Source organism: Lagenorhynchus albirostris, chromosome 8, assembly GCF_949774975.1.
Source record: "Lagenorhynchus albirostris chromosome 8, mLagAlb1.1, whole genome shotgun sequence".
NCBI classification, from domain to species: domain Eukaryota; kingdom Metazoa; phylum Chordata; class Mammalia; order Artiodactyla; family Delphinidae; genus Lagenorhynchus; species Lagenorhynchus albirostris.
This window is the reverse complement of record NC_083102.1, coordinates 55,839,452-55,864,956: the sequence shown is the minus strand read 5'-3', so window position 1 is coordinate 55,864,956 and position 25,505 is coordinate 55,839,452. Positions and strand designations below refer to the sequence as shown.

Sequence of the window (25,505 nt, the reverse complement as noted above, 5' to 3'; positions counted from 1 at the left end):
AAAGCGTAGAAGTCTTCTGGAGGCAAGGAACATGCTAGAGAGTTTTATACTGGTGTGAAGCAAATAAACAGCTTAGAGAACAGCTTAGAAAGCCTTCACTTTGACAATATAAAAATCCTGAGTTATTCCATATTTCTCAGCAATCATTACAGAATTTTACATTTGAGATTTGTTGAAGTCAGCCCCAGAAGAAGAATCACCACACTGGCCCCCCCATAAGTAGTCACTAAACCAAAGGTCAGGCAAGGATGTCTTGGTTCTGTACAGTATATGCATTTTTAAAATCTTCACTACCATTGCCACATCATTTAGGGCCTCTTAGAATGCTAACAGAAATCACCTTATAGATTATCCAGTCTAAATGTCCTCTTTGACAGATGTGAAAGCTGAGAAAATGTCGCCACCCACACTCGTTTCTTCATCTGCAAACTGGATGTGTTAGTCAGGGTCCCAACAGGAAATAGATGGCACACTCAAAATAAGACACTTCAGGGAAGGTTTGTTTACAGAGACACGATTTACAAAGAAGTGGATTCAGGGGAAGCCCAGCGAATGGTACTAACTTGAGTCTTAGTTGCATCAGACTGTTACCATTCCCAGGCTTGAAGCGAAGATAGGGTGCAGCTACTGGAGTTGGGTAGAGTGGGCTGCCCGGGATGGACATTGACTTTGTGATGGCAGCACTGCCAGCTCTGGACAACCTTGCTGGGAGGAAATCAAGGTGTTAAAGACTCAGCCTCACTCTTCTCCTTCTCTCCAGACTCCTGCCTAGGCTTCCCATTGGCCAAACCCAGTAGGAACCTGGGGGCAAATGGTAGATACAGATCCACCTGTGAGCACTGGGCCCATCCAGAGAGGCAAAAGAAAGATAACCAGCACAATGTGCATACCATGCTTTTCTGCTCTTTAAGCATGTAGCCATAGAATAAGGATGACTCAGATAACATCTATTACGGTTTTCAGGATCTTGGTGAAAGGGTACATGAATAAAAGACTGTAAAATCTAATATTAAGTAAGAATGCTTTACTCTGACATGTATTTTGAGTCAGAGTTGGCCTTGGCTCTACTTTATCTTATACTGTTATTGAACTGTTTCAAAAAAAATGTGAATAGAGATCAAAGCAGTTTAAACAGATATGTCCACTTGTGTAAATATCCTTGAACTCCCCCATTTTCCGCTCCCCCTCCTGTTGCCAAATCCATTCAGCACCTCTAGAGGCTGTTAATACATGTAATGATTGTAATAAACATAGTATTTGCTTTGGTTCCAGCTGGCTCCAACCACCAAACTCTGTCCATAGCTCCTATTGTTAACTTTGCTTAGTAGACAACTGCATTGTTACCATTAGAAGCCACCTTTGTCATAGATTTCTAAGTGTTGATCTTTATACATTGTATTCATTGTTTCCTTCAACATCTTTTGACAGTTACATTTTGTGTTTAAGGATATGTAGAATTATTAAACTTAGAGAACATGTAAGTAGAAGTTAATTGATTACATTGTTGAAAATGTTCCATATTACTTCATGCTCTAAAACCTTGAAACATTTTTATCAGTTTTGCCTATTCTTATAAAACCTCCAATTAAAAACTAATAAATCTTCTTACCTGTGACTTAACTGGTTTTAAGTTAGGCAGTCTTCCATCAGAAGTTTTTAGAGGTACAGAACTATAATAGTTCCTAAGGAAACAATTTATATTTTACTGTGCGGGAAATTTGTTCTCAAAAACTTGGAAATTACAGAAATTGTCATTATTTGAGATATTTTAAATTACAGTGACTTAAAGTAAGGATTGAGGGACTCTGGGTTAGAGAATGGACCAGCCACATAAATTAGCAAGTTAAAACTGGGGAAGCTTTTGATACATGAGATAATATTATATACATAGGGAACAACTATTAGATTTATGTATACTGCAAAAGGCAGTAATTTGTTATTTTAAATGTAGGCTGTAGGCAGTGTTGAGGTTATTTTCTTGGAGAATTTACTAGAAATGTACAATTCATACTTACTTTGGAATTGAAGCACATTGAATTCTACAAGGGTTAAACCAAAAAAAGATTTCTCTTTAGACAAACGCTGTTAGTTCAAATAGAGTATAAACATAAACCTAATAAATGAATCTAATTCCTCTCACCTTGTTACAATGATTTACACATAAACCAAGCAAAACTCTTAGGGATACCAAAGAGATTTTTAAATCTTAACTTTCATTGAAGTTATCAAATGGGAATTTGATGAATACATGTCACACCATACAGAGCACTGTGGTGGTTCAGAAGTTTTGAAGTTATAGAAACCTTTTTTTAAGGAAATCATTTAACCCCAAAGGATAGTTGCATTTTTGAGATTTGTAATCTCTTTTAAAAGTTCACGTTAAAATATTTCAAAGTAAATTTAAATTCTTTTTCTGTTGGTTCTTTAATTACAACCTGTATGTTTGCCTGTTGATTTGTGGATGTTTGGAATACTGAATGAAAGGTGCCAGGTTGGATGTTGAGGAAGGAGCACAAGGTTGAAATCAGTCCCAGGGAGAATCCCAGCTCTTCCAACGTGTCAGCTCCATGACCCTGGCTAAATTACCCAACCTCTCTGAAATTGTTTTCTCAGCTATAAAATGTGCTTACCGACAGCAGCTGACTGATCTTGTGCCTCTGAAATTGTCGTCCAGCCCCTCCTTTCCTTTCCACTTGCCACCTCCCACACTGCCATGTTTCCACGACAACTGTCCCCTTAAAGCTTGATGTCTATATATAGAATCCTGGCAGACATTTTTGTATGCATAAATGATTATTATATTTACACCGACACGTAATCTGTTAATAAAAATTGGAAAATATTTTGTACTGCTCCAGAACTTCTCTATTCACTTAACAGTGAATCATGGACATCTTTTTATGTGAGCAGCAATGAGCAGGATGAGAACTAGCTCATCTTTTTTGATGGCTGAATAATATTCCCCTATTGGGAATTACTGTGGAGTAAACATTCTTGTGAATACCTCTTTGTATACTAGTCTGAATATTTCTATAGGATAAATTCCCATGAATGGAACTCTGCTTCAGAGACATGGGGACTGTTAATTTCATAGATACCACCAGACTGTCCTCTAAAAAGATTGTGCCAATTTGCAATTTAAAACATACAGGGTTCCCATGAATTTATGGTTACCAGGGGGAAGGTGGGGGGAAGGGATAGATTGGGAGCTTGGGATTGACGTGTACACACTGCTGTATTTAAAATAGGTAACCAGGGGCTTCCCTGGTGGCGCAGTGGTTAAGAATCTGCCTGCCAATGCAGGGGACACGGGTTCGAGCTGCAACTAGAGAAAGCCTGCATGCAGCAACGAAGACCCAACGCAGATGAAAAATAAATAAATTTTTTAAAAGTTAAAAAAAATAAAATAGATAACCAACAGAGACCTACTGTATAGCACAGGGAACACCGCTAAATATTCTGTAATAACTTAAATGGGAAAAGAATTTGAAAAAGAGTAGATACGCGTATATGTATAACTGAATCACTTTGCTGTACACTTGAAACTAACACGGCATTGTGAATGAACTATACTCCAATGTAAAATAAAAATTATAAATAAATAAAATAAAACTTACAGGTTCCCATACCATGACCAACCCTGAATAGTGTCATTCTGTCCTTTCTGCCAATCAGGCAAAAATGATACCCTCTTATTGTTATTATTATTGCTTCCTTCCTTTCTTTCCTTCTCTCCTTCCTTTCTTTTCTTCCTTTCTTTTTATGAGATTGAGTATCTTTGATAGTTTTTTCTTCTTTTGAATTGTCTTTTCATATTTTTTTATCCATTTTTCTGTTGTATTGTTTTATTGATGTAATTTGTTTTAGATGTTTTCTCCCAGGTTGTCATTTATCCTTTCCTTTACTGTATTTACAGTGTTTGGTGAAGAAAATTTCTGGGTTTTTTGGTTTGTTTTTTGTTTTTTTAAATATATTTATTTACTTATTTATTTTTGGCTGTGTTGGGTCTTCGTTGCTGCCCGCAGGCTTTCTCTGGTTGCGGCGAGCGGGGGTGCGCGGGCTTCTCATTGTGGTGGCTTCTCTTGTTGCGGAGCTCGGGCTCTAGGCACGCAGACTTCACTAGTTGTGACTCGCGGGCTCTAGAGCGCAGGCTTAGTAGTTGTGGTGCACCAGCTTGGTTGCTCCGCAACATGTGGGATCTTCCCAGACCAGGGCTCGAACCCGTGTCCCCTGCATTGGCAGGTGGATTCTTAACCACTGTGCCACCGGGGAAGTCCAGGATTTCGGTTTTAAATAGCTGGATCTATAAATCTTTTCATCTCAAGCTTCTAGATTTCCCGTGATGCTGAAAAAGGCCTCCACATCCCAAGGTCCTCTTATGTTTTCTTCGAATACATTTTTCTAGCTCTCCTTACATTTAGATCTTGCATCTATACAGTTTCTTCTTATACATGGTGTAAACTAGAGATCAAACTTATTTTCTTCCAAATGGGTGGCCAGTTGTCTTGCTTTCACATATTCTAGTGCATTTTCTCTCTAAGATGAAAGAGAGACCCCTATAAGAATATCTTATAAATATCTTGTAAATATCACCTTGTAAATCAGTATCTCATTATCTTGTTGGACTTTATTCTTTTTGTGTGTGTGTGTGGTATGCAGGCCTCTCACTGCTGCGGCCTCTCCCGTTGCGGAGCACAGGCTCCAGACGCGCAGGCCCAGCGGCCATGGCTCACGGGCCCAGCCGCTCCGTGGCATGTGGGATTCTCCCGAACTGGGGCACGAACCCATGTCCCCTGCATCGGCAGGCGGACTCTCAACCACTGCGCCACCAGGGAAGCCCCCTATTCTTTTTTTTTTTTTAATCTGTTAGCACCTACTATTTTATTTGCTGTATCTTAGATTATATTTTGGTGACAGAGGACAAATCCCCTTCATCCTTATTTCTCAAACTATTTTTGGCTCTTCTTAAGTGTCACTCTGCCAGAGGCACCTGATTGTCAAAGTTAACTTACTCCCCCAAATCACTGGATTGTCTTAAATTTTTGTGTTAATACAGGAATAATGATTATCTTTATGATATGGCTTTTTCCCATCTTAGTCATGGTCTGTCTCACCATTTATTTAGATTTTATTTTATGTTCTTCAATAATAGTATATCATTTTATTTATATAGATCTTGCTGTTTTTTAATTCCTCAGTGTTTCACATTTTTTTTGTTACTATATGAATGGGATCCTTTTTTCCATTATGTTTTGTAACTGATTTACTAGCATTTGTGTATTTACTTTGTATCTTATGTCTACCATCATCTAAATTTTTATTATCTGAATAATATTTTTTGTAATAAATTTTATTTTCTAAAACATAAGGCCAATGTGTATAAGGCAGAAACCCTTAGAAGTACAAGGAGATTCTGGGGGAAGGAAAACACAAACTCAATTCTCTTTCAAAGTTTGACAAATAAAGTATAGAAAAATATAAGTAAGGATTTGTATGAGACAAACTCTGTTTAATAAAGAACTTTACTCTTAAAAAAGAGTATTCTCCTTACACCCTACAGAACAAAAACCAGTTATGTGCATAGTCATAAAGAAAAGAAATTCTAGGGACTTCCCTGTTGGTCCAGTGGTAAAGAATCCACCTTGCAACGCAGGGGACGCTGGGTTCGATCCCTGGTCAGGGAACTAAGATCCCACATGCTGCTAGGCAACTAAGCCCGAGCACCACAACTACTGAGCTCACGCGCCTCAGCTAGAGAGCCTGCGTGCTGCAAACTACAGAGCCCACTCGCCCTGGAGCCTGCACGCCATGACTAGAGAGAAGCCCGTGCACCACAACGAAGAGCCCGCATGCCTCAATGAAGGTTTTTCTAGAGAAAACCACACGCCACGACTAGAGAGAAGCCCGTGCACCACAACGAAGAGCCCACATGCCTCAATGAAGATCCCTCATGCCGCAACTAAGACTCAACGCAGCCAAAAATAAAATAAATAATAAATAAATCTTCTTTAAAAAAAAGAAAAATTCTACAGGTTACGTTCTCTGGCTATGATGAAATAAGACTAGAAATACAGCAGCTAACAGTTAACCATAAATAATCTGATCATATGGAAATTTTAAAACTCTTTTCTAAATAATTCTTCAAATTAGTTTATTCTTGGATTAAAGAGAAAATTAAAGGTAAATTACATATTATTTAAAGCTGAACAAAAATGTGGACGGTTTATTTAATAATATATAACTAAATGTTCTATCATTAACCAAAACTAAAATAATAAAATACCCAAGTTTCAACTCAGAAATAAATTTAAAAAAACAAAGAAACTAAGAGGGGGGGATTTAAAAAGATAAAAGTAGACGTCAACAAATTATTAAATAAAACAATCCTCCCAAAATAGAAATAAATCTTGAAGTCAGTTTCTTTTAAATAAATAATATAGCTAAACTCCTGACAAACCTGATTGATATAAAGAGAAATATTTTTTCTTTCTCAGAAAACCAAGAAAATAGATGAGATTAAAATAATTACAAGAAATACTGTGTACAAATTTAAGCCAATACATTTTAAAATCTAGATTAAAGAGTTTCATTGGGAAATTCCTTATTATTACCAGAATTGACTCAAAAAGTAGTTGAAACCTGAACAGACTACCAATAAGAAATTCACGAGATTGTTAAAGACATAATGCTAGAAAAGATCCAGATCCAGATGGTTTTATGAGTCCTTTCAAAGGACTGATTATTATGTCATTTATAATATTTCAGAATATAGAAAAGGATGGAAAGTCTGCATATCCTTAATACAAACCTGAAAAATTACACACAAAAAAACTATAGATCAGTCTCATTCATCAGTATAAGTTTATGTCCTAAAATAAACATTAACAAATAGAATCCAAAGATCTAGTAAAAGAATAATAAACCATGATTAGGAATGATTTATTCCAAGAAGGGAAGGGTGGTACAATATTGGGAAATCTATTAATGTAATTAATATATCATTAATAGAATAAAAGAGTGATCAAATGGTCATTATTAATAGACATTTTAAAAAGCATTTGAGGGGCTTCCCTGGTGGCGCAGTGGTTGAGAGTCCGCCTGCCAATGCAGGGGAGGTGGGTTCGTGCCCCGGTCTGGGAGGATCCCGTATGCCGCAGAGCAGCTGGGCCCGTGGGCCATGGCCGCTGGGCCTGCGCGTCCGGAGCCTGTGCTCCGCAGCGGGAGAGGCCACAACAGTGAGAGGCCCGCGTACCGCAAAAAAAAAAAGCATTTGATAAAAATCTGTTACCCATTTTGAGTGGTCACTAAATTTTAAAAGGAATAGAAGGAAACTTCTTTAATATATCAATATTTTTCTTATTATTTTTGTTGTCTAAACATCTATTTGATGATCATAGTAAGTATCACTGATTAAAGTACTGAAAATGAAGAGAGTGCTACCTAAAGTGTTTGTTTGTTTGTTTGTTTGTTTTGTTTTTTGCGATACGCGGGCCTCTCACTGTTGTGGCCTCTCCCATTGTGGAGCACAGGCTCCGGACGCGCAGGCTCAGCGGCCACGGCTCACGGGCCCAGCCGCTCCGCAGCATGTGGGGTCTTCCCGGACCGGGGCACGAACCCGTGTCCCCTGCATCAGCAGGCGGACTCTCAACCACTGCGCCACCAGGGAAGCCCCCTAAAGTGTTTTAGAAAGGGTAATCAATCAGAAATCACAGACTCTTTAGAACAGCTTAAAATAATGCTGTATTTGGATTAAACTTTTCATCTCATATGATGTTAGACTTTATTTCGAACTGAAGTGAGAAGATAAGTATGTGATCTCACAATATCTGTGTATGTCTGTAAACCACTGGAGTGGAACTTTATGGACAGTTTGCCCCTGCACTTTGGTATACAGTGTATTAGAGAAATAGGGAAATGTTCCACCAGCTAGAAATATTGGTAAAGCAGAAATAAATTATTTAACTAAAAACTAGCGCCCAGAATTGGACACTCTTCTTAACAAAAGTAGTGAGTATCTTCTTTTTGGGGGTTGACTGGTAATTGAATTTTGCCCACTTATCTTCTAGGAATGATTGCCTTAAAATCATCAATTTGGTATTTGTTAAAACACAGTTGTTATGTGTGCAGTATTATGATGGGCATTTACAGGCATAATGATGGATGAAATTGGGTCCATGCCCTCTGGAAGGACCCATATTATGAACTATTTTACAAAGTATGATTTTTAGGTGGCAGTTGGTTCAGGGAGGTGATGATGTCAAAACTGAGCTTTGCAGGGTAAGCAGAATTTCAGCCTGTGAAGGAGAAAGTAGAGCTTCCCAAACTAGAACAGTGTCAACAAAAGCATGGAGGCAGGAACTGGAGGATAAGTTTGTATAATTGAGTGGTTCTCAAACCTAGCCAAGGGTTAGGGTTACCTAAAGAAGTTTAAACAAAAAAAAAAAAAGAAGAAGAAGAAGAAAAGAAGAAGAAGAATTTCAGTGGACCCACCCATGGAGATCTAATTCAGTTAGGGGCAAGATAAGGGCCCAGACACATGTGTTTTTCTAAAAGCCCCATGGATGATTCTGATGTATAGTCAGGGTTGAGAGCCAGTAGTGTGGTCTCGTGCGGGAAGGATATGGAGGTACTTTATGATCACTCACACAATCCTGTGAGTTGACGGGACTCAACTGGGCAGTTCTTCTGCTCCATGTGACATTGGCAGGGGCACAGTCACCTGGGGGACCAGTCAGGATGGAATGTCCAAAATGGCTAACTCACATGGCCTTTCAGCTGAGAGCTCAGCTGGGGCTGTCAGTTGGAACATCTTTGTGGGCTTCTCATAGCAGCTGGGTTCCAAGAGGAAGCATCTCAAGAGCAAGCATTCAAAAAGGCCCAGGCAAGCAGACTTCCTATGACCTATAGCTTTGGTAGTCTCAGATGTTACTTCCACCATATTCTGTTGGTCAAGCAAGTCACTAAGGCCAACTCAGATTCAATGGAAAGTGAACTAAACTCCAATCCTTGATGAGAGGAGTGTGCATATAAGGAAAGAAGGAAATTGATGGCAACCATTTTTTTTTGAGAATTGCTACTGCAGTCTTTAGGCACTAAGTACTATAGCATCAAAGTACATAAACAATTTCAGGAAATTTAGACATCAGTGAAAGTACAATTAAGTAAGACAATAAGTAATGATAAAAGGAATCTGAATAATATAAAATGCTTATGTAATAGATTTATGTATTGAATTCCTTTATATACCTTCATTTCAGACATCCATAGAATTTCTGCTCCCCACAAAAAAGAGGCATTTGAACCCCTATATACTCTTATAAATGTGGAGCCTTAATGATATGGTTGTGTTTGTTTTATCTATTATTATACAGTGCTCAGTATTAAATGGGGTTCTTCCCATACTGGAATCTCTTCCTCTGGATGACTTTTTACACATGGTATAAACAATTGGGTTATACATTCTCTCTCAAGTTCTTCTTCATGTTTTGTTTTCTGGAAAGAGTGGCATTGAAGGGGGCTTTATTTTGATTCCCCACAGTCTCACGATAAGAGTAGTTTTGACTTGTTCGGGTGCTTTGTAGACTTCAAGGTCACCATCCAGCAGCCACTGGAATAATCTTCCAATTTCCCCAAATTGCTGACGTGGGAATTGAGCTGCAATCGTTGCCATCATCTGTTTTCCATGTATTGTTTTTTAAAGCCCCTTAAGAAAGAAATAATTGTTTTAAGGTAAGGGTTTGTTTAAGTCTTTGCTTTTGCTTTCTGAAACTCAGTTATTTTATCATACTAATAAGACACCCAGAGTCCGAGGTGAGAACCCAGGTGGTGGGGGTGATGTAATTTCCTGGCCTGTCAGTGATGAGTCCTGGTTACTTATTGCTTCTGTCTGTGTCCCCCATGTGATTTGAGGAGTTCTTTCCGAGCTGAGTCTTGGCATTAAACCACCCAGGGTGAGGAGTCAAGCAAACAACCGTCCCCCTCAGTAACTCTCCACTCCGTTTGCCGTTGCAGGTCGTCACGCTGTGGTACAGAGCTCCAGAAGTCTTGCTTCAGTCCAGCTACGCCACCCCTGTGGACCTCTGGAGTGTTGGTTGCATATTTGCAGAAATGTTTCGTAGAAAGTAAGAAATACCTTTTGTTTCACTCTGTCTCCCTTGGAAAGAAACGTTTCGGGTCTTGGATAATTTAAGTGGCAGCCTAGCATCCCTGTTTCAAGTAGGAACATGGTATCCAGCTCCACCTGCCTGCGGCTCCCACTTCCAAGCATGTCCTGAAACTGCCTTCTCAGTCCTTACAATGTAGTTGGGTGTGGTTGTAGCTTCCGGCTCTTGGAAACTCTGTTTGGAAGGGAACACTCCAGTGTTCATACAATTTATTTTGTTTTTGTTGGCGATGAGAGGATGTGGCAAACATGAAGCGCGTTATGGTTTTTTTGTGTGAGGAAACATCCTCAAGGTGGACTTTTCCACAAGAAGAGGACCAGGGCTGTTAAGTATATGGAAATTTTGATGGTGGGTTGAAAAAACAAAATGTTTAGACTGAAAAGGCAGAGGCAAGAAAGATGTCTGCGCCATTTCAGAATACTTTAAATGCTGTCATGAAGAGGAGAGGTTAGACATATTCAGGCACTATAGAGAGCAGAACCAAAGATATTAAAATTACAGAAATAAAGATTTTTGCTCAAAGGTAAAAAAAAATCTAATGATTAGAGTTATCTGAAGAGAAGATCAGGGTTCATGAAAATAGTGCTTTCTCAATGGGTGTCCAAGAAGAGACTGGACCACTACACACTGTAGATGTTTTCAGTGGCATTCCTAGAATGGGTGGGTGGGCTAGATGACCTCCAGGGCCCCTCTGAGTCTGCAAGTCTGTGGTTCATTTGTTTGATTTTCAGGTCATAAGAAATAGCCAAACAATATAATAAAGATCTGCCAGGAAAATAATCCAGACCTGGGTACTAAATTCAGCCTGGTCAAAATTAAACAGAGAGCCTAATCATAATCTAATCTCTCTTTGTCTTCTATTTTTATTTCCATGGGAAAATGTGAGTTGGGAAGTTGAATATTTTCCCACTGGACATGTTATATTCAAAACGTAGTTACGTGCTAGCTCACAAGAAAAAGAGGTGGTCAGCCATTTCTTGCTTGTCTGTCTCTTTGTTTGTTTGTTTTAACCAAATGAAGTTTTGTGCATGTAACAAATTTGGGGAACTATTCTAGACCTCAGCAGATTCATCTGTAGCTCACAGAGGGGGATCATGGCAAGGTGATCAAAGTACACAGATGTTTAATGCAGGCCTATTGTGTGCCAATTACAGGACCAAACCTCTTTTCCTTGTGTTACCTTTTTATTCCTCACGATAAGAGATAACTGAGATGCAGTGGTAAATTTATTTGTCTAACATCAAACAGCTAGAAAGTATGAGGGGTATTACTCCAGAGGAAGTCTTGTGACTCTGGTGGTGTTTTTCTACCAAGGAGGGAAGAAAAAAAAAAGATATTGAATTCAGCTGCAATGTTTGCCAAATAGGCTAAATAAGTGGTTTTGGAAGTGTGGTTCTTGGACCAGCAGTATCCAAAAAGGTGACCTTTTTTGGAAGTGCAAATTCTTGGGCCTCACCCCAGACCGACTAGATCAGAAGCGCTTGGGCTGGGGCCCAGCAACCTTTGTTTTCACAAGCCCTCCAGGTGATCCTAATTCATCCTCCAGGGTAAGAACCACTGAGTTTGGATGAGAGAATCAGCAGGAATGGTCAGTCGTTAAATGTGCAATTCCCAGACCTCTCTCTTGAAATTCTGATTCATTATTGGACTGAGGCCTGACGTTCTTGTTTGTTTTGGTTTTTTTAACATTTTTAAAAATATTTTATTTATTTATTTATTTGGCTGCATTGAGTCTTCGTTGCTGCACACGGGTTCTCTCTAGTTGCGGCGAGCAGAGGCTACTCTTCGTTGTGGTGCGCAGGCTTCTCACTGCGGTGGCCTCTCTTGTTGTGGAGCACGGCTCCAGGCACGCAGGCTTCAGTAGTTGTGGCATGCGGGCTCAGTAGTTGTGGCTCGAGGGCTCTAGAGCACAGGCTCAGTAGTTGTGGCGCACGGGCTTAATTGCTCCGCGGCATGTGGCATCTTCCTGGACCAGGGCTCGAACCCATGTCCCCTGCATTGGCAGGCGGATTCTTTAACCACTGCGCCACCAGGTAAGTCCTGGCATTCTTGTTTTTAAACGTGTATCATGTAATTCTTTTCATCAGGCAAGTGTGGAAAATTTGGGGTTAAAGGCTTATTGTCAGAACCAGGAATAATTTACTGTCGATATTGCAGTGTGGGAGTTGGGACAGTCATTTCAGTTCATCCCATGAATAAATTGGTGCAGCTGAGAGCTGATTAGAGAAGTATTTATTGGAATTACTTTGATGCGTCTAGGATTGTCCTCAAATGTAAAGATTGGGTCCTTCTTTTGTTATGGGGGAAGAATGATCAGTTATTTTTCAATAGTACAAAACTTGACTACCAGCCATCATTGACGATAAAAACAATCTTCTTCTGGAAGATGTTAAAAGAAAGATGAAATTTAAGATATGTAGTGTTAAAGTGTTCTCTAGTAAGGGATATACTTTATTTTTAAGTATAGGTAGTCAGCCCTTATGGAACAATTGCAGCCCAAATTTTCATTTTATAGCATTAAAACATCCTCCCACGGAAGTGGTAGTATAGTTGGTAATCTGGTCCCAGTCTAGCTTGCAGAGAATCCTGTATAACCTGGAACATATACAGAACATTATTTATCAAAACCTATTTTCTATTTACAACATTTTTTTCTAGGGTAAAGTCCATTCTATGTTCCAATCCAGGATGACAGGAATACCCATCTCTTCAGGCCAGCATTGGGTCTCAGAAGGGAGACTCAGTATTGGAGGCTCAGAGAGAGACTCCTTTGACAACAGCAGCAAGTCTGCTTCACTTTTCTGGGAAAGTGAGATGTTGGGTAGAGACCCATTGGCTCTTCAAATGTGCACAAAAGAAAGTACCCCTCTCTTGGAGCCTTGCACGGAGATAGTAAATTGAGAAATAATTGCCGGGAGCGGGAAGCAATATCAGAATCCAGGCGCGTGTGCCTTTAAGGCTGAAGGACAATGGATCCATCTGGGCCTGCCACCCTTCCTGGGGCGGGTGCTCTGTCTCTTAGGTAGTTCCTGCCGGTTGGGATGTGACCTTGAAAACAACCATGGGATCTGACCCTTGTTCCTGCTCAGTTCACGTTTGGTATTTCCTATGATAACACCCAGATATCTGAATGTGAAGCCTTCTCACTTATGCCAGCTGAGTTCAGGGGTCCAGCCACCGGCTTCACCTGCTTCCAGCTTAACTCCTGATTCAGTGCTGACCCACCTGTTGCAGTGTCCAGCTGAGAACTCACAAGCCGTGGATTCTGGAAGCAGACTCCCTCATTGCCTTAGGCTGACCCTAAATCAGGGAGTCCTGGTACGCGTCCACTCAGGGTTCCTCCTTGTTGCTATGGCAGTGTTCCCAAATTGTGTCATCTTTTAACACCTTCATGGTTTTTGCCATTTTCATGATAACTATACTTACTTAATTTCTTTACTATCTTAAATTAATTAACTTTTTATTTAACCTCATCTTAAGCAAAAATATATAAAATCACAGAATTGATTAACCAGTTATTTGTCTAACATACACTAAAATTCATACATAACCCTTAAAATTAAACAATTTAGTCCATGTTCAGCCCCTGAAATCATCTCCCATATCACCCAGGTGTGTGTCACATGTTGGAAACAGATGTTTCATTCATTCTACAGATAACTTTACTGAGTGGCTACTATATGCAAGGTCCTTTTCTAGAGGGATAATTTACACCCTAGTGCAGAAGAGAGGCATTGCATTTGCAATTAGTCAATTAACCAGAGCTGGGGTAAATGCTGTGAAGTGTAGGTTTCTATGAATGGGTATAATGAGAAGCTTGTCTCCACAGAGGAAAGAGATTTCTCAATGGAAGACTAGAAGTCAGGATTAACCTTCTCCAGAGGTCGTATCCTAGTTGTTTATATAAGAACATTGAGGAATAACCATTTATGCATCAGCAAGGCTCACCATCCTCCCTAATCTAGGGAGAAAAAAAGAAGCAAAGGGAGTTAACAGTTGTCTGTCATGTGACAGACCCAGGGCTGGGCACTTCACATCTATTATCTCACTAAACCCACATTCTGAGGACTGTTTTCCTGTTTCTAGATGATAAACCAAAGTCTTCCACAAGGAGTATAAATAACTTGTCCATAGGCATACAGCTCTTAAATGGCAGAGCCAAATTTGAACCTAAGTCTACCTGACTCTCTAACCTTTGATTTTCCCACTCTGCCATGTTTCTAACCTGGCTGTGGTTTTATTAGGTACCATATTTTTTTCTAGAATGTTTCATGCATTATTACAACGTAGCAGCAACAATATTTTAGGGAGGTCAAGAAGCAAACCACACATCTAATAGCTTTGATTTCTAGCCTTTCCTATAGTGGAAAGGCTGACCAATTTCTGTGATATTGTAAAGAACTGCATGCCTTTTATTCTAAAATGTGATACCTAGCAAATATGAACTCAGGAAAAAGAATCTTAGGGCAGATGGTTGACAAAGAGCCAGAGACTTTAAATACCATCTGTCATTATTTTCTGGGTTTAATAATTGCCACACTGACCTTCAGTAGCGTTCTACGAAAGTAGATAAGAGTTGTTGGATCTTTTATCTTCCTCCTTTAACTCTTCATCAATGGGTGATCCATCTTTACTCCACATTGACTTATATATATATATATAAATTTATTTATTTTATTTTTGGCTGTGTTGGGTCTTTGTTGCTGCGTGTGGGCTTTCTCTGGTTGTGGTGAGCGGGGTTACTCTTTGTTGCAGTGCGCAGGCTTCTCATTGCGATGGCTTCTCTTGTGGCAGAGCACGGGCTCTAGGCGCGCGGGCTTCAGTACTTGTGGCACGCAGGCTCAGTACTTGTGGCACGCAGGCTCAGTACTTGTGGCTCGCAGGCTCAGTAGTTGTGGCGCACAGGCTTAGTTGCTCCACGGCATGTGGGATTTTCCCGGACCAGGGCTCGAACCTGTGTCCCCTGCATTGGTAGGCGGATTCTTAACCACTGCGCCACCAGGAAAGCCCTTGAGTTATATTTTAATACTAAAAAACATTGCTATGAATTTGGTCAGTAGACAACTACCCAGCTTGAAGATTAGGATGAGATGGAGGGAGGGATGGACAGATGGATGATACCAACTGATTTTTAACTTCATGGCAAAATAGACTCACAAACGTTAACTCTCCAGGTATCTGTCCGTTGCCTTGTAGTCCTGGTCAGAACTATTGTCGGTGTGGTTTGAAAGTTATGGGGTTTTCCAAGTGACAGCAAAGTCATAAAAAGAAAACGCACATTTAAAAAATAAAACATGCTACTAATTCTTTGAATATGGAGATTGTGGTAAACAGATAGTAATTCTTAGAAGTTTTGAGTTGCCAGCTCTACTGATCCCTAGCTAAGAAATGCCAAATGCCACCAAGAAGAACATACAGTCACTGTTCGAAGGAAACAAACAAGGCTTCATAGTTATACTCCCCCTTGGATGGTGGCCTCTCTAGGCTTGCCGTCATTGGTTTCTATGAATTAAACCCCCAGTAGCTGACAAACTGACAGGGAAACTGTCCTTTGTGGCTCAGTGGTCTGTGAGCAAATATCTTTAAAATGTCACTGAGTGCCTTGCCAACTGTCCTACTGGTTACTGTGTTGGTGTTCCCCATATTTGAGCGCTTTCCTTAGTGACATCAGGGAAATGAGGCCCTTGACCAGATGCCCTGAACACCAAGACACCAGCAGGCAAGCCCTAGTCTGTGAGAGGAAACGCATCACCTTAGGTTAGATCAGAACACGCGTGTGGAAACCAGGGCACTCACCGGACCTTCAGGTTTCTTGTCTTTTCTTGGATGTTTTCTTGGACCTCTTTTTTTCTTTAGAGAACCAACCAAATGGGAAGAACTCCAAAGAGGCGTTTTCTTGAGTGAGGAAATACCCAAGATGGTACCGAGGAAAAGATCTTTTTGAATAATGCACACAGGGTAGTTCTAAGTAAGAACAAATGAGTACTCCCTTTTAATGTAATCAATGCTGATTTTTTCTTATTCTTGATGTGTATCTTACTTTATCATGAATTTGTTTTCATGGAGTATACTGAGAAGCCACCATCAGGCCAGGTCTTTCCCTGTCAAGGCAGCTCTGCAGGCTTCCAGCTTCGCAGCCCTTTGCCACTCCGATTTGGCACCCAGAGTCTGCCTGCCAACCTGTTTTCCTGTTTCCTATTTGTGGAGTTCCGATAAATTAATCTTTCTATTGTCACCCTTTTCCAAAAACTTGCCTTAAGGTTTTCTTCCTTAGAACCCTTGCGCTTCTTTTATTCTGGGTGCCCACCTGCCCTCCCTCATCTTCCAAAGCTAAACCTAGAAGCTGTCTCTTCAGGGAACAGACCTGCCCCCGCTCCGGCCCCACCACTCCCCCCACCATATTTTGTGTGCACCTGTCCAGCAGTGCTTTTCTCAGCCACATTCCGTCTGCGTGCACACGTTGTCCACACAGCTGCAGTCATTATGGATGCAGAGCACGTTCTTTCTGAGGAACCAGATACCTGAGTCCGTTCCAGCCCTGCCTCTGCCAGCTCTGTGACTGAAGGCAAGCCCTCGACCTCTGGAGCTTAGTGTCTTTATCTGTAAAGTGGAGAGGCCGGGATAAGACACCACATCCATGGCATTCAGACTGCTTCACAGAGACCTCATATTCCTGCCTCTATATAGTCCAGGAGTGCCCAGCCCTTCTTGTTCCCACACTCAGCTTTGTTCAGAGCAACTTGATTTCATCTTTTTCATATACTGGGCTTCTGAGATTTAAAAGGATTTTAAAACATGGGAGTAGATAATGTCCAAGTTTCACTCCAACTCTAATATTCTGTGCTTTGGGGTAGAACTGTGGCTTGGTCATTTCTGGAACTCTTATCATGTCAAGCACAGCTAACCCTTGCTGACAGAGGTTATTACACATCCTTGTCATGGTCCTGAGGATCTGACATACATTATTCAGTTTAATCCTCCCAAGTGACTTGCCCCAGGATCCCACATACAGCAGAGCTGTATGACCTATGACAGGAACAGTGAACTGTAATGAACTACCCTAGGAAGCTAGGCAGGCATGAAGTTATACAGGGTTGCAGCGTAACAGTTGGCGGGGGGGCGGGGTGTGCATGTGTGTACATGCCTCCCTCTCTACCCTACTGTTCCTTTCTTTACACATTTAAATATATAGATATTCCATGTGGAATGTCTATGAAAGTCTAAACCAGATCTGTCCAATAGAAAACAGAATGTGAACCATGTCACTTTAAATTCTCTAGCAGTCATTAAAAGAGGCAAAAAGAAGCAAGTAAAATTAATTTTAATAGCATATTTTAACACAGTATATCCAAAATATTACTATTTCAACATGGAATAAATATAAAAATATGAAATATTGAAAGAAGTATTCTTTTTCAATACTAAATTCTTAAACTCCAGTGTGTATTTTATGCTGACAGCACATCTCAATTCGGACTAGTTGCATTTCAAGTGCTCAGTAGGCACGTGAACTATATTGGACACCACAGGTCTAAACCATCAAATAAAAAGATAAAGAAGAAACAGACAACTCGCCGTTTTTTGGGAAGGGGAGAGAGAATGAGTCACTGCCCTTCTACCCTAGGCTCATCGATTTCTCAGTCTTCTATCTCCTACGTTGTTCTCAGTCTTCTATCTCCTATGATGTCATCTTTTCTAGTTTGGGTGGAGGCTATAAAAGTTGGGGTCCTTGATGTAAAACCAATAGAGCCGATGTTGATGCAGCTGCCTGGCCTTTGTCCCTGAATCGGTGACGCTTGGGTGCCAACCTGCAAATACAGTGTTTATCAGCACTGGCAGATCTTCCCCAACATGTCCTCTTTAAAAATGCTTGCACCTGGGCTTCCCTGGTGGCGCAGTGGTTGAGAGTCCGCCTGCCGATTCAGGGGACACGGGTTCGTGCCCCGCCCAGGAAGATCCCACATGCCGCAGAGCGGCTGGTCCCGTGAGCCATGGCCACTGAGCCTGCGCGTCCGGAGCCTGTGCTCCGCAACGGGAGAGGCCACAACAGTGAGAGGCCCGCCTACCGCAAAAAAAAAAAAAAATGTGCTCTCACCTGGAGCCTCAGTCTCAGCGATCTCTCACTCCACAGCCACTTTCAGAAACAGGAATTGTTGCGGGAAGGAGCAACTTAGGAGATGTAGATACCAGGTAGCTTTATTTAAAAAAAAAAATTTTTTTTAACCACAAAGTAAAGTACGCTGGTAGCAGAAATGCCAAATGGCACAGAAATATAAGAACTGAAATTGTCTTTCCTACACTCCCACCAAAATCCACTTCCCAAAGATAACCCCCTGGATATATTTCCAGATCTCCTTTATTGCAAATTCAAAAGTGTGTGTTTACAAATACATACACACATGCACACATCTGTCAGTTTCTCTCACAGAAATGGGCTAATACTATACACCGTACTCTTCTGTACGTTGCCTTATTCACTTTATTTTGTCATGATATATTATGTCAGTTCATAGCAATCAAACTCATTTTGAAACTGCATAATTGTCAGCTCATTTATTTCATAGTTTAATTTCCCATTGATGGACATTTAGGGGTTGGTTGGTTGGTTGTTTTTGGTCTTATTACAAACAATATTGCAGTAATATCCTTGTGCTTATTTTGTGGAACATTTGTCCAAGTATTTCTGTATGGTAAATTCCAGAAGTGAAATTATAGGGTCAGATAACATGCCTATTTAAAATTCTGCTAGCTAAACCAAATTGCCCTCCAGCAAGCTTCAAGTAAACTCTGTTTTTACCTTAAGGTGGGAAATAGTATTGAGATTCTCAAAGATGAAGAAATATTGTCAAAAATAAAACAAGACAAGGCCTCTTACGTAAGCCTTGGCTTCCTCCTACCTCTGTTACCCCTTTTTAAAAATATTATCCAGAGGAAAACCTAAGTGACCATGGTAATTATAAAAGCTGCTGTTAAGTTGGTTTGAAGCATAAGAGACCTTTTTCAACTGTAAAATTAACTGTGGGTTTCCTTTTTATCAGTTGTGTACGATAGGAAAGGAATCAACCTCATTTTGTCAGTTAAAAAAAAATTATCTTAAGATAAATTCCCAGGCAGTTTTTTGGGCTAGTTTTTTCCAGTGCACAGACAGCATGTGGAGAGTAATGTATATTGAGTTTTGCTCTCCCTTCCAGGCAGGATGTAGAGCATGGGTCCTCTCTTCTTCCTTAGTCATCTTAGTCACCAGACCTATTCATCTTTACTTCAGATTTTGCCTTCTGGGTCTACTCATTGGAATAACTCTGGAAACCCTTGCATCAGCCCGGTTCTTGAAATAGGAAAAGAATCAGACTAATAGTCTCAGTTCTGCCTTAGTCAGAAAGTCTTAAGTCTTGCTGGTCACATCTTTCAACCGTTGATTTGGATAACAAATATTTGATTTGAGTCAAGAAGCCACCCATTTTTTAATCATAAAACACTGGCAGACAAAGTAGCTATTTTATACATCGAAAGACAGTTCTTACCAGTCTAGTCTTTACTCAGTCAAAGGCAGACTTCTCATCATTGTCCCTGGCTCTCATAAACATGAGTTACTTCCCAGCCCTACAAAATAAAAAGTACCAGGCCTGCACAAAATTATTTTAGCTGGCGCTTGGACCTCTGATCTGAGTTGAGTCCAGCCTTAGTAATGCCTTCAAAGCATGACGTAACATTACATTTGTTGCTTTATAATGATCATGCAAATTTACTGGACAAGACAATAGATACAGTGAATAGTACAAGGTATTTCAGATAAATGTAAATTTTATGAGATTTCATTGTATGCCTAAATAATTTTCCACAGAATGGTACTAAGGTGCTAAGTTACAATAAGTGGTATGGTGTGACAAAAGATTCTACTTGGTCTTGTCCTGTAGTGATAGGTTGTAGTGACAATCTTTTGGCAGTCCCATGTGGCCACTGCTATGGGGTCTGTGTCTGTCTGATACCCATGCTGCCTTGTTTTGCACTGCGTTTCTGCCTCCCATCTGGCCTTGCTATGGTGGCTGGAGGAGTTAATGTCTGATAAGACCCATACTTGGCTTAACTGAGAAGCATTGGGTATTTTCTCATAAAAATCAAAGATATTACCTAGTTCTCTTTTTTTCTTTCATAAATTTTTTTTTTTTTTTTGGCTGCGTTGGGTCTTCATCGCTGTGCGCAGGCTTTCTCCAGTTGCAGCAAGCAGGGGCTACTCTTCGTTGGGGTGCGTGGACTTCTCATTGCAGTGGCTCCTCTTGTTGCGGAGAATGGCCTCTAGGCGCTCGGGCTTCAGTAGCTGTGGCTCGCAGGCTCTAGAGTGCAGGCTCACTAGCTGTGATGCACGGGCTTAGTTGCTCTGCGGCTTGTGGGATCTTCCCTGACCAGGGCTCGAACCCGTGTTCCCTGCATTGGCAGGCGGATGCTTAACCACTGCGTCCCCGGGGAAGCCCTACCTAGTTTTCTTTCTTTTTCTCCTTTCATCTTCTTTTCTCCTCTACCCCTCCTCCATAGTTCTCTCCTCCTCTTCTGTCCCTCCTCCCTTTCTCCCCTCCACTCTCCCTCTGTCATTCTTTCCCCTCTTTCTCCCAGTTTAACTGTGGAAAATACAGAGCATTCAACATGGCCTCCCATATATACCTTCTCTGATAATACGTGGTAGTATTGAGTTTCTGATTAACTGCTCCAGTTTTGCTAGATAAATTAAATTTGCAGGGATCCAGATTTACTCAGAGATAGGCTGAAGAGCTGTTGGCTACTTAGGAGTGTGTGTGCATGTGTGTGTGTGTATATGTGTGCGCACACTTTTATAAAACCAATAATCTGAGAAATGTACTTCTGAATCTTCTTGTTTTCTTATAAACATTTTACAGACTCTTAATATGAGAAAAAAAGTGTTCCAGAGACAGCTACAGACACGTGGGCTGTATTTACTCACAAACTGAAATATTGCAAGGGACAATTCAAAGGCTTCTGGTGGAAATTAGATTTTACTATGAGCTGAATTGGATGCTACCAGCTCTTCTCTTATCACTGGCACAATTAGACTTTGCTGGACACTCTCCAGATCTGGGAGAAGATCCAAAACTTTGGAAGTTAGGCCTCAGGAGCCTGTCAAATGTGTTTGTGCTATAATGTCCCACTGTTTAATTGGAAATAATTTTACCTACTAATATTTCAATAGTAAGAAGTAACTTGGAAACCAAATGCTATGTCCGTTTTGTCGGTCAGAGAGTCATATTGAATTCTCCAGATATCAGCATACAATAGAGTTAATTTCAAAGGCACTCAGTTAAATGGGATACAGCCCCAATTAAAAGTGGTACTGAACTGAAATACATAGACATTTCTCATTTTTATGTAAACTGATACCTTTTTTATACATTGCATATGAACAGTTTCTTCTTGTGTTGCATCTGTGAGCCCTCAATCAGAGCTCATTAAAAGTATTAGGAGCTTTTAGTTTAAAATGATACCTATTGCCCCTCTCTGTTTCTTACTAAAAAGACAAAAACATCCAGCACTCAAAATTAAGACTGGCAATGAAATAATTATCAAAGTTATTTGGAAGAATTTCCATTTAGCCAGAACTAGATTTTAAAGCCCATTTGGTGACTCAGGTTATGTTATGTGTACCTGGAAATAGTTAGACCTTTCTTTTCCTCCCTCATTCCCTTTTTGAGAAACACAAGGTTGATTACAGTTCAAAAAATGGTCAGCTGTTCCCACCACTGATCCTGTTGAGATCTCCACAGTGGTATTGACTCCCCTCTGCCATCAGTATGATATCTCTTTCTCTCTCGGGTATGAGTACAAATACCAGAAAACCTTATGTGCAAAAAGGGATCAGGGGAGGTGACGAGAATAAGATATTTAGTAGATGGAGACAGAGACATGAGAGCAGTATTAGGTGAAACATGTGAGATATTAAAATTGATCTAAGAGCTACTCAGAGACCGTTAAATGTTTACAGAACGAGTCAAAGTAATGTCTACATTTTGTTGACTATACATTGTTTGTCTGGGTAGATTATCCCTCTTAGAAGAATGAGAAAAACTAAAAGAATAAAATTCTTGTGACTTTTGAAAAAATACTACCACACAAGCAAGTATTGATAGATAAACAATAAGGACCTACTGTATAGCACACGGAACTATATTCAATATCTTATAATAACCTATAACAAAAAAGAATCTGAAAAAGAATATATATATGCATATATATGTATAAATTACTGAATCACTTTGCTGTACACCTGAAACTAACACAACATTGTAAATCAACTGTACTTCAATAAAAATACATAAAAGAGAAACAAAAGGCAACAAGAACCGAACATTCTGAAATGTAAAAACAGTAAACTGAGATGGAAAGGGAGATACATAAGATGTGAAATTAAAATGAAATCAAGTACAGTGGCACAATTGAAATCTGAGAGGAGGGAGTAAAAAGTAGAATTAATACTATAGAAAATGGAATCCTTGATGTAAAGACAGTATTGAGAAGTTCTCACAAAATGCTGACGAAAAGAACAAAAGGTTTTAAATGGTGAGAAAAGGACAAATATGAAGAATAGAGAATGGAATCTGGCATAAGAAATCAACGGTCTTAGTCTATGTTTTTGATTACTGCATTTCGTGAAATGCAGTAATCAGAACATTGACTAAGACATGACTTGAGTATGTGGATTAAAAGGTCTCACGATATTTTGGAGAAAATCATTGCAGAAGAGATACCAGTAGTTTGGGATGCTCAGGGCTGTGGGTACAGAGAACTCAATTTAGATAAGCTAAAGAGTAAGAAATTTGTTAGCTTACATAAACGGTGATTCCAGAGGTAGGTGAGCTTCAGGGTTGGCTTAATCTAGAAGCTGCAGCTCCATTTCTTTGAGACTCTTTTCTGTGTGGTGGCATCTTTGAAGACTGTCTTCCCTCATGGCAAAGTGGTATGGTAGTTCCAGGTTTTGCAGCAGGACACTTGGACAGTGAACACATCCTTTTCTACCAGAGTTCCAAACAGGTGTGCTGAAATTCATCCTCAGGACTGTTTATAACATATGCCTGCACTTAAGCCAGGGACTGATACCAGAAAAGTGGAATTTGCTGATCAGATAGATGGTGGTCTGAAGAACATCAGGGTCTGTTACAAGGAGAAAGGAGAAGGTGGATACTGGGGAGGCGACCCATGGAATCCACTTGAGACCAACATAAAGCACATCCTGGGAAATGTTAAAATTGCATGGAGAAAGAAAAAAGCCTATGAAGGCCAAATAAATGTATTTGAAAGCTATACAAAAAAGAGGGAAAATCAGGCTGGCCTCAGACTTCTCTTTTATTTGACTAAAAGCCAGAGGAGAACAGAGAAATATCTAAATTTGTGGGGGAAAGTCTATGACCCAAGAACTTTCTTCTCAAGTGACTTGTCCTAAATGTGTGAAGGCAACACAAAGGTTCCAATATGTAAGGATTCAGTTACTGTTTGTTTATTAAATACCACTTGGGAATACTTGAGTTGACTGAGAGGGGTATCAGAATTAGCACATCAAGAATGGGTGACCACATAGCACAGGGAGATCAGCTCGGTCTTTTGTGTCCACCTAGAGGGGTGGGATAGGGAGGGTGGGAGGGAGATGCAAGAGGGAGGAGATATGGGGATGTATGTATATGTATAGCTGATTCACTTTGTTATACAGCAGAAACTAACACACCATTGTAAAGTAATTATACTCAATAAAGATGTTAAAAAAAAAGAATGGGTGACCACAGGATGTAAATTGGTATAGCCACTATGGAAAACAGTATGGTGGTTCCTCAAAAAACTAAAAATAGAGTTGCCATATGATCTAGCAATCCCACTCCTGAGCATATACCCAAAGAAAACCATGATTGGAAAAGATACATGCACCCCTGTGTTCACAGCAGCACTATTCACTATAGCCAAGACATGGAAACAACCTAAATGTCCATCGACAGATGAACGGATAAAGAAGATGTGGTGTATATATATACATTGGAATATTACTCAGCCACTGAAAAGAATGAAATAATGCCATTTGCAGCAACATGGATGGACCTAGAGATTATTATACTAATAAGCAAAGTAAGTCAGAAAGAGAAAGACAATACCGTATGATATCACTTATGTATGGAATCTAAACTATGACACAAATGAACAAATCTACAAAACAGAAACAGACTCACAGACATAGAGGATAGACTTGTGGTTACCCAGGGGGGATGGGGGAGGGAAAGATTGGGAGTTTGGAAGTAGTAGGTGTAATCTATTATATATAGGATGGGTAAACAACAAGGTCCTACTGTATAATATAGCACAGGGAACTGTATTCAATATCCTGTGACAAACCATAATGGAAAAGAATATGAAAAAGAATATGTATGTATAACTGAGTCACTTTGCTCTACAGCAGAAATTAACACAGCATTGTAAATCAACTGTATTTCAGTAAAATTAAAAAAAAAAATAGAATGGGTGACCACAGTATGAATGGGCTGGTGAGATTCCCTGAGGGACTGCCTATAGGCACCCAGCTCTTCACAGAAGTTCTGAGAACCTGGCTTCAGCAGCCTTCACCTGTTTGTACTGGCCATACTAATGACCCCATAGGAATGTGGTCGGGCTAGTATAGTTTTAACAACAGCATCTGGATGAAGCTTAAAAGCAGACAATTTCATTATAAATTAATAGTCCTTATTATGAGAATAGCCCCGTAATTGGACTTCAGAAATTCCCCTGAAAAAGCTTCAGGCAGTGTCCCATCAGATTTAAAAGTCTAATTAAATGGGACTAAAATTATGTTTCATTTTAGCCCACCTATGACTACAAAGAAACGGTTTCTAAAGGCCTTTAAAAAATAGAGAGGAGTAGGTCAAAGGAAAAGACTAAAGATGAAAATAGGAAGGGAGATGAATGGAATAAGAAACAATTATAAAGACGGAAAATGGAGTAGCCAGATTACAGTCCCCTTAGGAGGCACAAAGAGCAGAATTGACACTTAGGAGAATTGAGGAAATGATGCAAAAGGCAAATTTGGTTAAACTTTCAAGTGAGCAATATATTTCTTTTAATGTAATTTCTTACATTTTCCCATAACACTGCATTTTTTCTATTTAAAGATGATCTATATTAATACAAAAAAAACTGAATTGATCAAAATGTTCAACATTGGTGGAATTGCTTAGTAAATAACCATGTATCTATATACAGTTTATGAAGATGGTTGAAATATGAAAGTGTGTGCTGTTGTTTTCCTAGAAGTGAGAGTGTTAGCACGCATGTTATTCATGTCACTTGATGTCACTGTGTTGT

The 25,505-nt window shown here is 39.9% G+C and overlaps 1 protein-coding gene across 5 annotated transcripts in view; it reads left to right on the top strand.

Moving 5' to 3' along the window:
- The window catches only part of CDK6 (cyclin dependent kinase 6), a 229,049-nt gene that overhangs the window by 151,494 nt on the left and 52,050 nt on the right, over window positions 1-25,505 (top strand). For all 5 annotated transcript variants that reach the window (XM_060157039.1, XM_060157040.1, XM_060157041.1 and 2 more), the window contains exon 5: window positions 10,012-10,121. In XM_060157039.1, the coding sequence (XP_060013022.1) occupies window positions 10,012-10,121 (110 nt within the window). The remainder of the gene's footprint in view (window positions 1-10,011; window positions 10,122-25,505) is intronic.